At 44.3% G+C, this 14020-nt stretch overlaps 1 protein-coding gene across 1 annotated transcript in view; it reads right to left on the bottom strand.

Annotated features, from left to right (window-relative positions):
* LOC146174251 (uncharacterized) overlaps positions 1-14020 on the bottom strand; it is a 40901-nt gene continuing 26881 nt past the window's right edge. Inside the window, exons 3-6 of the mRNA XM_084585361.1 lie at positions 12132-12271; positions 9396-9477; positions 7567-7586; positions 1-288 (exon numbers count right to left, since the gene is read on the bottom strand). Of these exons, the coding sequence (XP_084441487.1) occupies positions 9397-9477; positions 12132-12271 (221 nt within the window). The 3' untranslated portion in view covers positions 1-288; positions 7567-7586; position 9396. The remainder of the gene's footprint in view (positions 289-7566; positions 7587-9395; positions 9478-12131; positions 12272-14020) is intronic.

Here is a 14020-nt window from a genome sequence, read left to right as displayed (position 1 = left end):
TTGCTCACTAGAAATAATAAGCTTTATTATAAAAAGAGTACGGAATAATTAACTGCTGTAGCCGCATGCCAGCGGACAATGTCCGCCGCCGCACATTCTACCTCCGCAGCAGCGATTGAAATACACGCAGTTATAAGTCCCTGGTTGCCTCCACTTGTCCCTTGGACACACGCACACTTCTTCACCCGGCGAACAACGCCTTTTTTTTTTAATATCTGGACATATGTTTTCCGGATATTCATTTCCAGTGCATTTGGCCTTGACCTCGTCGCTTGAGCAAGCGAACACCTGCAGAACACAAAATACAAACATTACTCAATTTCAAAAGCAGTCAGCCGCTAATGGTTAAGCGTACCCCATTCCTGAAGAACATTTCTGCGGCAGTAAATTCCTTCGTTAGACGTTTTAAACGAATAAACGCTTTACGGCGCTTTCCTAGAGTAAAATCCCTGAGTATAAATTGTTTTCTGGAGTGGTTTACTCAGAGATATTCAGAGGTATTACAGCATTTTCCCCTTGAAAGGAAGACATTCCCTAAGCCCGCTAAGGGTCTTATTAAATCAGAAGAGGGTCACCTTCGAAGGTTACAAACTATGTTATTTAATAATCCAGCAACACTCCACGCCATTGAGCCCGAATCCTTTTCGGCGCAGTGCAAATTTTGTGGCCTGAAGGCAAACTTATACCATATGTTATGGGCTTGTCAACAAAATACCAGTATTTCTATAACAAATCAGACAACGTGGGAAGGCTGGGAGACGGCCCTGTCCAGCTCGGACCCCGAGGAACAACGAACCCTCGTCGAAATAGCACGGGCAGCAACTTTACCAACGGTGTCCCGGACTAGGGACCCGACCAACCTTCCCTTAATGTAAGCCAATGTCAATGAATGTTGTCATCATCATCATCATCCACCTTTTTTGTATTTGCCAAGATCCATTTTATTTTTGCTGTTTTCAACAACACTCGGCCGAACGGGGAGTTATTAATTTGAACATTTTGCTTACACCGCGCGGAATAATATTAGGATATTGTTTTTTTCACGCTCAGTGTAGCAGAGAGATGGCTTCATCACTCTCCTTGGAGTGCAACATACGCCGAGATGTGTCTGGAATCACTGCGTCTCTTGCGCCGTTGTTGCAGATTGCACTCGTCACCTTTAGTCAGATTAACTAGATGTTTTTCGCAGATTTTAAATACATGGCTCTCTAAAGCAACCGACATTCATAGTTCGAGGGATGCCGAGCACTCTTTCTGTTCTTGCCGCCACCAATTCGCTAGGTTATTAGCGGACGCAAGCCAGCCATGAAAAGGTACTTTAAGCACTACTCCAGTCCCCTGATTTGCCACCTTCAGCATTCACACATGAAACATCCATCTTAAGAGACTTGCCTATTAATGACGTAATGCCGAAGCTTTACAATGCGGAATGCTCCACAGTATAAACTACGAATTATGAGCCCTGCAATGGTGGTGCAGTGGTTAGGGCACTCCACTAATGTTCCTAAAGAGAGGGGGATCGACTGCAGGCCGCGGTGGGTGCTTTTTGATCGAAGCAATAAGCTAGGCGCCTGTGTGTTGTGCCATGTCAGTGCACTTTAAAAATCTCCAAGTGGTAAAAAATTCTGGAGCCCTTCCCTACGGTGACCCTAATAGCCTGAGTCTCTTTTGGACGTTAAACCGCTAAACCCAGTCCTAAGTACTAATCAAGAACAGGTATTTTTTATTATAGGCATATGTTTCAGTGTAACCCATATATTTCACAACAGATTTGAAAATCTGTTCTGTAGGAAATGTGGCTTAGATTTTGCGAGCTTAAAATAATGCGCATGCTTCTATCAGGTAGAAGCTTGAAGGCGATTTAGTAGGGAACAGGTTGGGCATCGTTGTTTGTGCCGTAACGAGCCCACGTCCCATGGACGTGTTGTTGGTAGCGGCAAGTTCCGAGTACGTCTTTTAGTTGACATGAGAGGAATGAGGTCATCTAGGACCTTTTTTTTTATCTGGAGGCAAACAGGACACTTTAGGTCCGAACTCCTTGGTTGAGAGACGTTTTATATGTATCTCTGGTGATCTTTCACAAAATGATGTAGCTGTATGGAAAAGCTTACGTCAGGTAATCATCATCATACAAACAAATACTAAGACGTAGCTGGATTACTCGCAACGCGCGGCATTTTGCTCGTGTTTCGGCGTGTTTTCGCGGACATACGAGTTTATTTATACCTATGTGCTGGTTATTTAGCGGTAATGCAATGACAAAGCCAAAGAACTGCTTTAAAAAAACGTCTCTTCTCCGGAAACCGGCATAAGTCGATCTCCAATGACACCAATTCTCCGCGACACAACCCAGGAGTGGGGGCCGCGGCCACCACGTCTGCGTCTGCACCACGTGCGCGTCTGCAGCGGTCCTTGAAGCAGTGAAGCCGGTGTTTCAGCAGCTCTCAAAGCCTAAGCTTCTCCGGAAATGTCTCCACGGAAAAACACAGAACGCGAATGAGGCGTTCAACAACGTTGTATGGGAGCGTGCTCCGAAAAATGTCCTTCTTAGTCTCAAGACGCTGAAAATAGCGACAAAGGATGCTGTGCTAACTTTCAATGATGGCAGCATTGCTCGAGCCGAGATACTGAGGTCATTGAGACTTTCTCCGGGACGGTTTACAGTCCAATGGTTGCGCGAAGCTGACCTGCGGTGACTGTACTTTGCAGAGAGGGCTACACGACTGGTCACTAAGGAGGCCCGGAAAACAAGGCAGCTAGGGCAGAAAAGAAGTGTTGATGATGGAGGGTACTACCAGGCTGGTGGCTATTGAAAAAATGCGTGAGAATTTGTTTCTATAGTCCTATATTGCAATAAAGCTCTTTCTTCCACTTCAAAGCCAATTATCTCAAAACACCAATGTTTGCTGCATTTGACCCTTTTTTTAAGAAACTACAGGCGCAAGGGAGATAAAATTTTCCAGACATTGAGCAAACATTACAGATAGTCTACTGAACTAGGATTATGAATATTGTTGCAGATGATGTTTATTTACAGGCTATTTACTGCAGATTATGGCTCTAAAATTTGGTGGGTCCAGTAAAAAAAACGATAACAAAAAACTAACCTTTAAAAAGAAATTATCCTAGTTCAGTAACACTACCTAACATTGCTGATTACAATGCCACCATTGTTAATGTTCTAACCCCAGCAGATCATGAGAAAAAGGGTCACGAACATAGCCTAAAATGCATGGCAAGAATAGGACCTACCCTGTTCCCTTAATGGCTTATGTGGTGAATCTGATTACAACACGTGCGTTTCAGCTAGTGCATTTTGGTAAGCATACTTTGCATTTCGGCTCGGTCTAGGGTAGTTCAACTTGCCTGATTAGCGTTTTTTTTTGCTTTACCTTTACTTCCTACTGTTTCAGAAAGAAAAAAAAAAGAAATACCTTGTTACGTGTTATTGCTTCACCAGAACATCAACTGCGTGCTAGGTTCTTTACCGCATACTCAGCCAGATTTGAAAGCGTGGCTTTCAAAGTGGAGCTTCTTCAGCAAAGTTTCTACCATCATTAATGGTGACTCATCTCCGATCTCATCGCTCTCGGCACAACTCGCATGCAACAAGTTCTAGACGTTAAAAAACTCAAACCTTTGTCCTGAGCCATTATCAGAAGTAGACCAAGCCCACAACGAACGTATTAGCAGTTTCTGATAGTGTTAATCAGCCACGCCAAACAAACTGAAATTCGCTGCGTAACATATGATTCTTGTTTTCTTCACCGCATGTTAGGAAAATAAGATATACGTGAGATTCGCAACAACCACCGTAAGAACTCACTAGTAACTCATTTCCTCTACAGTATCACGAGGTGTTTAATACAGCTAGGTAAACTAGGTTTCTACAAGTAGGAAAAGTTGATACTTCATATTATGAATGATTTGGTACTATTGTGATTTATATTTACATATTTTTTTCTTGTTTGTATTTTAATAAGCATGTCATCAGAACAATATTTCATGCGTGATGTACATTATCAAAACGAAATGAATGTGCTTGAAGAGAGTATAAATATCATCATATACCTTATTTGATAACAGTGGCGTATAAAATTTAATGCAGTAAAAATTCTCGACAATTCTGAACCAACTGTATTTTTCCCAGCTCCGTATGTAAGCTATAGGTGAAAGGTAGTTTGGACTAAGCAGACAATGGCTGCGAATTACATTTCAATAAAACAAAAACATAACAGATGTTTTTTAGGAAAGCCCTGCTGCTTTTATAAAAAGATTTTTAAGGTCAAAAAATTATTCTTTCGTTAAAAGTGTAACCTGTGCTGCCTGGCTTTATACAGTTGTGCTTCCCAGTCATTAGTGAGAAGGTTAACTATTATTTATTAGTCACTTTCAACTATTCTAGATAGCAGCTGGATCCAAAATGAGTTGTATAACAGAAGTCATTAGCCTTGGCTTTTTAGTGCATACAAGAATGCGAAGAAAAACTGCGAAGGAAAGGAAAAGACAAGCCACACATAGCACTGTTCGCTGATCGGCGTAATTCCGTCTTCTCAACGGTAGGGTCCCGCAACTTCTTTTTCGTCACTGGTTGGTTCTGAGCTGGTTAAACGGCGATTGTTACTGAGAGGTGTGTCTGAACGCAACCTAAAGGTAATATACACTCACTAAAGGCAGGAAATGATTACGTTGAAAAGTATTAAATAAAGTAAGCGTTGTCATTGTGTAGTCTCGCGGCTGTGTTCACGGCAGGTTTTGTGGCTATTAAGAATTAAAAACATACATGATGCAACCTAAAGGGGAACACCCTCCAGAAAGATATTAGTAGCTTATTTTGATAATACAATATAAAAAAAAATTTTTTTGAAAAAAAAATATACAAACGCATGATTCGAACATACATTTTATTCGCTAAGTGCTCAGGTAAGTTATGTTAATCCAATGCGCCACTGAGGCAACGATCACGCCAAGCTTAAATGTGCTCTTATTCATTTTTACTATATTTCCGCTATATGTTGCCAGGTGACGCTGCTCAGAGGACCCTACCGTTGAGAGAATGGAATCACGCCGCTGATCGTCTTGTTTCTGTGACTGAATTTTGTTGCGAAAGTAAGACTACGCTAGTCGCTGAACCGTTTCGCACAGCTCTGGAAACGCCAAGCTGCGCGTGCGCGAAGAGCGGGTGACGTCACGCGACGCACAGCTAGCGCACCAGGGCCGCCGCCGTGCGCTCTCCATCGCCTCGCGGGTAGTCGCCCTTTACCTCCCTCTCTGATGCACAGTAGCGATTGCGCATCGTCATTTGCGTGGCGTGTGGTGCATATATATGGCTGGAGGCCCGCAGCAGCTTTTAAGCAGTCAGCCATGGAGAAGAAAAGTAAAGAGGGTGCTGAACGGCATAGGAGAGCCGGAAAGTTTAAATATCAGATCCCGAAGTGGTTGCTTGGCAGAAGGCGCGGTGGATCGTAACCCTCCATTACGACACCTCTATCTCATCTCTACTTTCACTCCCACCTTTATACCTTCCGGGGTGGCGCAGTGGTAAGACGCCCGACTACTGTGCCTGAGTTCCCGGATTCGAACCCGACCTCGGCGGCGGCGTTTCTATGGAGGCGAAACGAAGTGGCGTCCGTGTGCGGTGCGATGTCAAGCGCACGTTAAAGATCCCCAGGTGGTCGAAATTACTCCGTAGCCCTCCACTACGGCTCCCCTTTCTGTCTTTCCGCTTTCACTCCCACCTTCATCTTTTCCCTTACGGTGCGGTTCAGGTGTCCACATAGCAAGTGTGACAGATACTGCGCCTTTCCCTTCCTGTGAACCCACCTTCTTTTATGGCATGGTACATGTGTCCGTGTAGAAATGTGAGATATATTGAGCGTTTTATATTCTGTAAATCATTTTTAAACACCGCTGGTACCTGCTGCATAACGCCCCCTAGACATCTTGGTCTGCGTCTGTTTGCTGTGTGGTGCGGCGTTTGAGGAAGCGGCAAAGGAAAGAGGCCGCACGGACACCTGGATCGGATGCCTGGCGGGGTCAGCTGCGCATATCCTTCAATGGCCTCGTGACGTCAACACTTGTCGTGACGGTACATCACGCTCCCCTTGGCGAACAGTAGTATTTCATTGAAGGCATCAATATTCATCGCCGTTCTATAATTCGTTTACAGGGAAGGAAAGGTAAAATATCTGTCAATAGCGGAATCCAGCTACCATTCTTACTGTAGACAAGCTGAATAATGAAGAGCGTTTCACAATCCTGGACGTGGCGCAGTTGGCAAAGCACTGGGCTCGAACTCCAAGGGATGGAGGTTTTAAGCAAAGCAATCCAAAATGAAATATGAATAAATCAATTCTATAATCACCATGTCTAGCCTCTTCAATGAAAGCATAAGCTTCAACCATACGAAACAATTTGGCCTAGCCATAACAAAACATAAGCGTAGCTATGCTGATGTTGCTTTCGCAATTCTGCAGGTTTAACCAGAGAAGGAAGAGGCGTCCGTGTGCGGTGCGATGTTAGCTCACTTTGAAGATCTTCAGGCCGTCAAAATTACTCCGTAGCCCTCCACTACGGCTCCTCTTTCGCTCTATCCACTTCCACTCCCACCTTCCTCCCTTCCCTTACGGCGCGGTTCAGGTGTCCACAGAAACAAGTGTGACAGATACTGCGCTTTTCCCTTCCTGTGAACCAATTATCATATCAATTAGTCGCAGATATACTACAGCCAATTTCTTGCGCTACGTGTTTTTGGTTTCATTTCGTGCCGTCAGTAATGGCCATAATTGGATATATGCTTATATGCAGCGCGGGTATGCATGAGCCAGCTGCCAATCGTGAGGGTGGCATGTTATCGGCGCGGAAAACGAAGGTAGATAAGGAAGTCTGAAGCAAGGTTCGAGGCTCTTGCCCGGCAGGAGGCCGGCGAGGAGCGGTGGCGGCAGCTTACGTGACGGGCCAGCGGGTTGTGCACGGAACACGGCACGGACACCTAGCTTTAGGCGTATTTGCGTGCGTTGCTGCTACGCGAAAAGCAGTGTTTCTACAGTGTTTCTACACCGCAGTGTGTTTTGTCGTGCCACGTGCCGCGACCGTCATACTATTTTATTGTTGATGTTGCATTTTCGTGAGACTCAACCGTATGTTTGCAGTGCAGTGGCGACCGATGTTGTTTCTTTCCTGAATTTTTTTTCTTTCACCCGAAAAAACTGGTGCTTTTAAGGAGACTGGATTTCTCACTCGTTGGGTGAGACCATGGCTCGCATACTCGTTTTCTAGAAATTCGAAACTATCCTCCTGACTGCGAGCGGAGAGCGGCATTCCACAGCTGGCGTCTTTCCGCGGCCCACAGACCACGTCTTTCGATCGCAAACTACATTGAGGTACTTGCTGCCAATTACAGCATATGCCAAGGTGGCGATGTTGAGTAAAAACAACACATGACATCTCTAGAGGAGCCCTTCGTCATAAACATAGCAGGAAAAAGTTTCGTTAAAATTCTTGGCATGCATTTTTTAGTTTATATCGAAATAGTTCTGAAAGTGTGAGAATTACCTTGCGCCTTACCGTTCAGTTGCACTCAAAAGCTGCGTCGGCAAAGTGAAGAAAATAATTTTATCAAAACGCGTGAAATGATACCTGGAGCAATAACAAGTTTATTCAAAAAATATTTTCCGTGTTTCAGCGTGGCTACTCCTCTATTGGCAATTTTGTTTACCGCTTACCGTCTGTCCAGGACCAAAACGTTTGGAGACGAACAGTCGTATTCTTTTTACGGCGCCACCGACATCAAGGGCGCCACCGATATCGTAACCCATCGGGCCATTTTGAACGCCCTGGTAGCTTCGGAGACCACATGTTAAGCTGGATGCACACCTAGCTGTACAGCGCATCGAGGAGCCTTTTCCTCCAGAGTGAAGGCGGACCAGCTTTTTACATAACGTTCGCGCGGAATTCCACAGCGTGGAGTGCTGAGACCAACACCCTTTAGCCAAAGCCGCACTATGCCGCGGGTCCCATAGCAAATAGTTCAGATCCACTGCTTCACCAAGGCCCCATATCTAAAGGCCACGGGATTATTTTTCAGAGGCTGTTGGACATTGCGGTATAAATGTAAATCACCTGTAGCACGAAGGAGACTGTTCTGCCCACAACGACGGAATCTTTATATCGAAGGTTGATGCAGCATGTGTGCTTCAGGCGTTGGCGCTTGAACACGCCCGTTCAGCGTGTAACATACGGGGGAGTTTTTCAATCGCCTACTCACGGCGTTGCTACTTGGACTACTCCTTTATTCTTCACCATAACATAGCGCATTGAGAAGCAACGTTGCTGCTCTGTTTGTGGCTAGATATTGGTTACGCATGAAATGTTTTCCGGATTAGAATGGCTAGCAGCCCTGACCGTGACAGTAGGCCTTTAACGGTGGATAAAGTCGTTGTTCTGTGGTCACAACAGTCGACTACCTCAAGGCCTACAAGACACTGTTGTTTTGCATGACATCCACAAGCTTGAGTGAGAAATTGTGAATGGGCTCCTTGGCCTTTTATTGCGACAGCAATACTACTCTAGGATTCGAGCCTTCAGCTTAGCGTGGCGGTAGCCAGATATTACCCACGTGACGCTGTGACGTCACACCCCACGTGGGCTGGCAGGAGCTGCCAACTTGGGTCTCTCGTTTCATATGGGACGGTTATGTCAGAATCAGCCTGCTAGGATACTGGCATTCACGTTACCCTTATAGGCCACTAAGGCAAGTTCATATCGGTTGGTTAAAGCGGAGCTTTATATGTGGGCTGAGGAACAAGAAAAAGAGAAGAGGAACGCTCGGTCACCCGCAGGTAATGCTTTCGCTCAATATTTGGTTCAGCAGCGTTAAACCCTTGTAATCTTTTTTTGTCCTCCCACTTCAATCCCCTCATCCTTTTCCCCGGTGTAGGATAGGCAACGGAAAGCCTTTATTTTTTTTTTCATACCGGCGTTTATTTCTCCTCTCAATGTATTTGTCTACCTGTAAATGCACCGAAATGTGTACTTAATTTCTTAAATACGGCATTGACATGTTAGGAGAGAACAATGTCAGCGTCAAAGCTTTAAAAAAATGCCGAGTTTAAATTTGCACTATAGAAACATCGTACTATATTCAAGGTATATGTATTAGTTTCAATATTGCGAATACCATTGATCAGTTTGCACAAACTTTCACATAGGTTGAATCGAGATTATATGGTGCAGTCCATAGAGAAGCTTTAAAATAAAATTCATATTTCAATAATACTGGAGAGTAGGTTAATAAAAACAAAATTGTCCCTAATGATTTAAACTGCAAGTCACAGTACTTTAGCGTATCTCATCGTGTGGATAAAAAAAGAAAATAACACCGAACACAAGCCTACCTCAGAGGTATTGACATGTCTGCATGCCACGAGGAAAAGCAGAAATACGCCCTGATATCGTTTCATCTTGTGGCCTAGCAACCTGAAAAAATAAAGGGAAATTTTTCTGCATTCAGATATAAATTCTCTTCCGTGTTCTTGAATATTTCAAAATCATGTCAACTGAAAACCAAAATATCATTTTTCTTTTTTTATACACGTGGCATAATAAAGTAACCAGTAAGGCATCTTCCAATAATTTCTCTTACTTACAAATTTATGGAAAGGAGTGCAAAGTAAAGAGTCAATAATAATAAAAGGAGAGCTTTATCCTTCATTTAAAAAAAAACGCGTGTAAGATAAGGGCTCTAGTTCCGGAGTTGCTGTAAGTGGTTCACCGGTTGTATTTTAAGTTTTGTTCATAACGATGCAAATATAAAATGTGTTATGTTATAAACGTTCTCATTTCTTTGTTACAACTAGTTTAGAATAAGGTCTGATTTCTAGTATCTAGCAGCTTTTATTAATAATTTATTTTAGAGGAAAACATACAAGCAGTACAGCGAAGCACTGCAGATTGAAGGAAGTGGCGGCCATTATAGCTTCGTGAAACGAAGCTTCTGCGCATTCCATTGCAGCAGGGGGCATAACAGGGCTTATTTGAAACAAAATGGCATATGCTATCCTCTGTCTAGACGATCAATTTAATGTATGATTCCCATTCAAGCTGCGGCGAAGGGAGTTCTATACTGGTATTTAAATTATCGGAGTTATGCAGTGGCATATGGACGCTGCATTGTATACCCTTACGTGCACGTTAAAACAATATAGATTCAGAGTTGAAATATTCAGCGTTAAAATACATACGGAGAGAAAAAAGGCTAAACATTCAGCTGTTTTACTGCTCCAACCAGCGCAGCTATCCTTTTTTAAAATACAGATTCATGAATTCTTAAAGCAAGAAACGCCTCCTCGTTGCAGAATAGTTTCTCCAGTGAAGCTGAGAGCGGGTAGCGTATTTTAAGACAAGTTTGAGTTAGTTCCTTTATGAAATAGTAGCTGCTTTCACCAGTGCTTCAAAGACTTGTTTAAACTTCACCTTCGGCACATCTGAAGCGACGGCCGAGATAAGAGAAAAATTAAAACCAATGGTGATATTCAGGTGCTCTTTTGTTCCCGCATAAGGCTACAATATATTTCGCTACAGTTGTGGAGCAGCATACATAGCGGGAAACTGAGGTGTTTGATATCACTACTAAAGGAGCCAATAGCCTCTGACTCTAAAGAAACCATACTGGATTGATTAGTTATTCAATGGGTAACAACTTTGTTATAATGCAAATACATAATCAGAAGTATACAAAAAACCAACCAGACACACACTGGGTACTGTCGTACACTATCCACAGGTTGCATCTCGTCCCCTGCAACTGAGTTATGGTGACGCCAGTTTAAACTTTTTTCAAATGTACTTATGGTACTTTCATGGATGGATGGGGAACATTTATATCCATCGGCTTTGAGAGGTGAGTGTTCAGTTCGCTTGTTGGCCGCGCCAGATGACCGCCAGTTGCGTCCTGTCGGCGATCTCTTCGGTCCTCTCTGTAGCCCGAGCCTGGATGGCCGGGTCCGAGCAGCGCAGCATGGCCTCCAACTCCTCATGAGATGGAGCTGGCAGCAAATCGGCGGGTGGCGGATAGGCCGCACACCCCCATGTCATCATCATCATCATCATCCTGACTATATCCACTGCAGGGCGAAGGCCTCTCCCATATTTCTCCACTCAACCCGGTTCTGTACTAGCTGCACCCACTTGACCCCTGCGAACTTCTTAATCTCACCCGCCCACCTAACTTTCTGCCGCCCCCTGCTACGCTTTCCTTCCTTGGAATCCAATTTGTTACCCTAAGCGACCATCGGTTATCCTCTCTTCGCACTACATGTCCTGCCCATGTCCATTTCTTCTTCTTAATTTCCACTAGAATGCCGGTAACTTGAGTTATTTCTCTGACCCACTCTGCACGCTTCCTATCTCTTAATGTTACCCCCACCATTTTTCGTTCCATAGCCCTCTGGGTTGTCCTCAACTTAAGCAGAACTCTCTTGGTTTAGCCTCCATGTTTCAGCGCCATAGGCGAGTACAGGTAAGATGCAACTGTTATATACTTTCCTCTTTAGCGATACCGGTAAGCTGCTAGACATAATCTGCGAGTGCTTGCCAAATGCGCTCTATCCCAATGTTATTCTTCTTGTTATTTCCTTTTCATGGTCCGGATCTGCGGTTACTACCTGTCCTAAGTAGACATATTCGCCTACTACTTCCAGTACTTCGCTACCTAATGTAAACTGCTGCTCCTTCCCGAGGCTGCTGAACATTACCTTAGTCTTCTGCTGGTGGTTTACCCATGGGTATCTCTGGATAGAAGGGAAATCATCCGCGGCTGCGATGCCGTGGAGGCAAAACAAAGAGGCCTCCGTGCGCTTTGAGACCCCAGGCGGTATTGGCTGGCTGCAGACCAGTGGCCGACCTTCAGCATCTAGTCGGCAACCAAACTGACCGAGCAAGGATGCTCGGCCAAATGACACCCAACGGTATGCCACGTACCAGGTCGGGCGGAAGTAGGCCATCGACGAAGGCACACGTTTGGGCACCCAACTTAAAGTCGACCAAATCGACCGCGGTTTCTCTGCCATTGGGCGACAGAAGAAGTCGGCCAGAGCTCATGGTTCGACCTCGTTACCGCGATTAACGCCTACCTGTTTGGCAATGGTTGCCTGGGCTTTTGGCGGCCCACGAAAGGCCACATTCCAGGTTAGCCAGCAGCCAGCCAGCATTCGCGACTCCAATATATGCCCGTACTTGATTTCCAATGCGGCCGTAAGACTCTGCAGGAATTCTTTGGGCGCCATTTAAAACGGCCATCCAGGCCAGCTTTTGAAAAAACCTTGGAACGCACAATGTAATCATTATCATTCACTGTTAAGTTTAATTCATTTTTTTTTTGTACGTAGTATGCCTTAAAACTGCAATTTTTGATTGGAGAAACCAGTGTAAAGAGGTATATGCACTTTATTCTACCAAGTGGACTGAATGAGTAGTATTTGGTAATGTGTGTTCCAGTAATATAAATGATAATTTGTGGAACGATCCCTCGTAACGAGGAAAATATTTGCGACCAGGAGCGAAAATTGGCCTACGGAGCAGATTTTTAAATTATGCGCGAAATAAGCTGCAGTTACGTATATTTTTTAATATTTCTCACCTCACTGTTCTTTCAAGTAACTACATCAATGGAGCATTACAATAAGTTTGGCATTATTTTCTATGACTAAAATGTTAAAACTAAAAATATTTTTTTAGTTTTTCACTTGTTGCTGTGTTGAATATCACAAATTACTTAAGTTGAGTGAACAAAGTGGTTTTCAACAGACATGCTGACACTAAGCAGAGTGACTTCTTGCTATTCAGTGACTTGAGATGGCTCCCATTGTACACACCAACGTCTTAACATCTAATCTGTGAAAGTTTATGCGATTTAGTTTTGTTTGATGAGATAACTTCAGTTCAGTTCAGTCGTTCAGTCGTGTCCGACTCTTCATGACCCTATGGACCATGTCACGCCACGCTTTCCGGTCTCTCACTATCTTTCTAACATCACATAACTTCATCTGCAGTGCCTAGAGGATGCCATCTAACCATCGCGTTCGCTACCGACCCCTTCTCCGGCGACCCTCAACGTTTCCCAACATCAAATCTTTCTCCAGCGACTCCTCTCTTCTCATCAGATGACGAAAGTAGCTGAGCTTTAACTTTAGAATTTGACCCTCCAATGAGCAGTCAGGGTTTATGGTCGACAATATTGACTGATTTGATCTTCTGGCAGTCCAAGGAACTCTCAAGAGTCTTCGCCAGCACCACAATTCAAACGCGTCAATTCTTCGGCGGTCAGCCTTTTTCACAGTCCAACTCTCGCATCCATACATCACAACTGGAAAGACCATAGCACGAGTTATACGGATCTTGGTTGGCAAACTAATGTCTCTGCTCTTTACTAGGTGGTCAAGGCTTATCATTGCTCTCTTTCCCAGAAGCAGGCGTCTCCTAATTTCATGGCTGCAGTCTCCTTCCGAGGTAATCTTGGAGCCCAAGAAGAGAAAATCTGTCACAGCTTCCACTTCTTGTCCCTTGATGCTCCAGGACTTGATAGGGCAAGACGCCATGGTCTTTGTCTTTTTAATGTTCAGTTTAAGCCCCAACTTCTCACTCTCTTCTTGTACGCACATCAGAAGTCTCTTGAGTTCCGCTTCACTTTCTGCCATTAAAGTGGTATCATCCGCATATCTAAGGTTGTTGATACGTTTTCCAGCAATCTTCACTCCAGCTGAAGACTCGTCTGAAGACGTAAAACCCCACAAACCAAACCAAACCAAAAATTGTTTGGGACACGCAGTTTGTCCGAATATAGTACACCTCACATTTTAGTAGATTTCACATACCGATGACTAGAACACCTTACCTCAGCACTGCTCACACTCACTACACTTTTCAAGGATGCAATATCGAATCACGGCCTCGGCGACAGCTTTTTGTTACAGGCGAATAGCAATTGGCGCCCGCCTGCTGTGCGATGTCTCTGCACAATAAT

This window comes from Amblyomma maculatum, chromosome 11 (assembly GCF_055883805.1).
Source record: "Amblyomma maculatum isolate TAMU_Amacu chromosome 11, ASM5588380v1, whole genome shotgun sequence".
In the NCBI taxonomy this organism is placed as follows: Eukaryota; Metazoa; Arthropoda; class Arachnida; order Ixodida; family Ixodidae; genus Amblyomma; species Amblyomma maculatum.
Note: the sequence above shows the minus strand (reverse complement) of the source record. Positions and strands in the feature narration are given on the sequence as shown.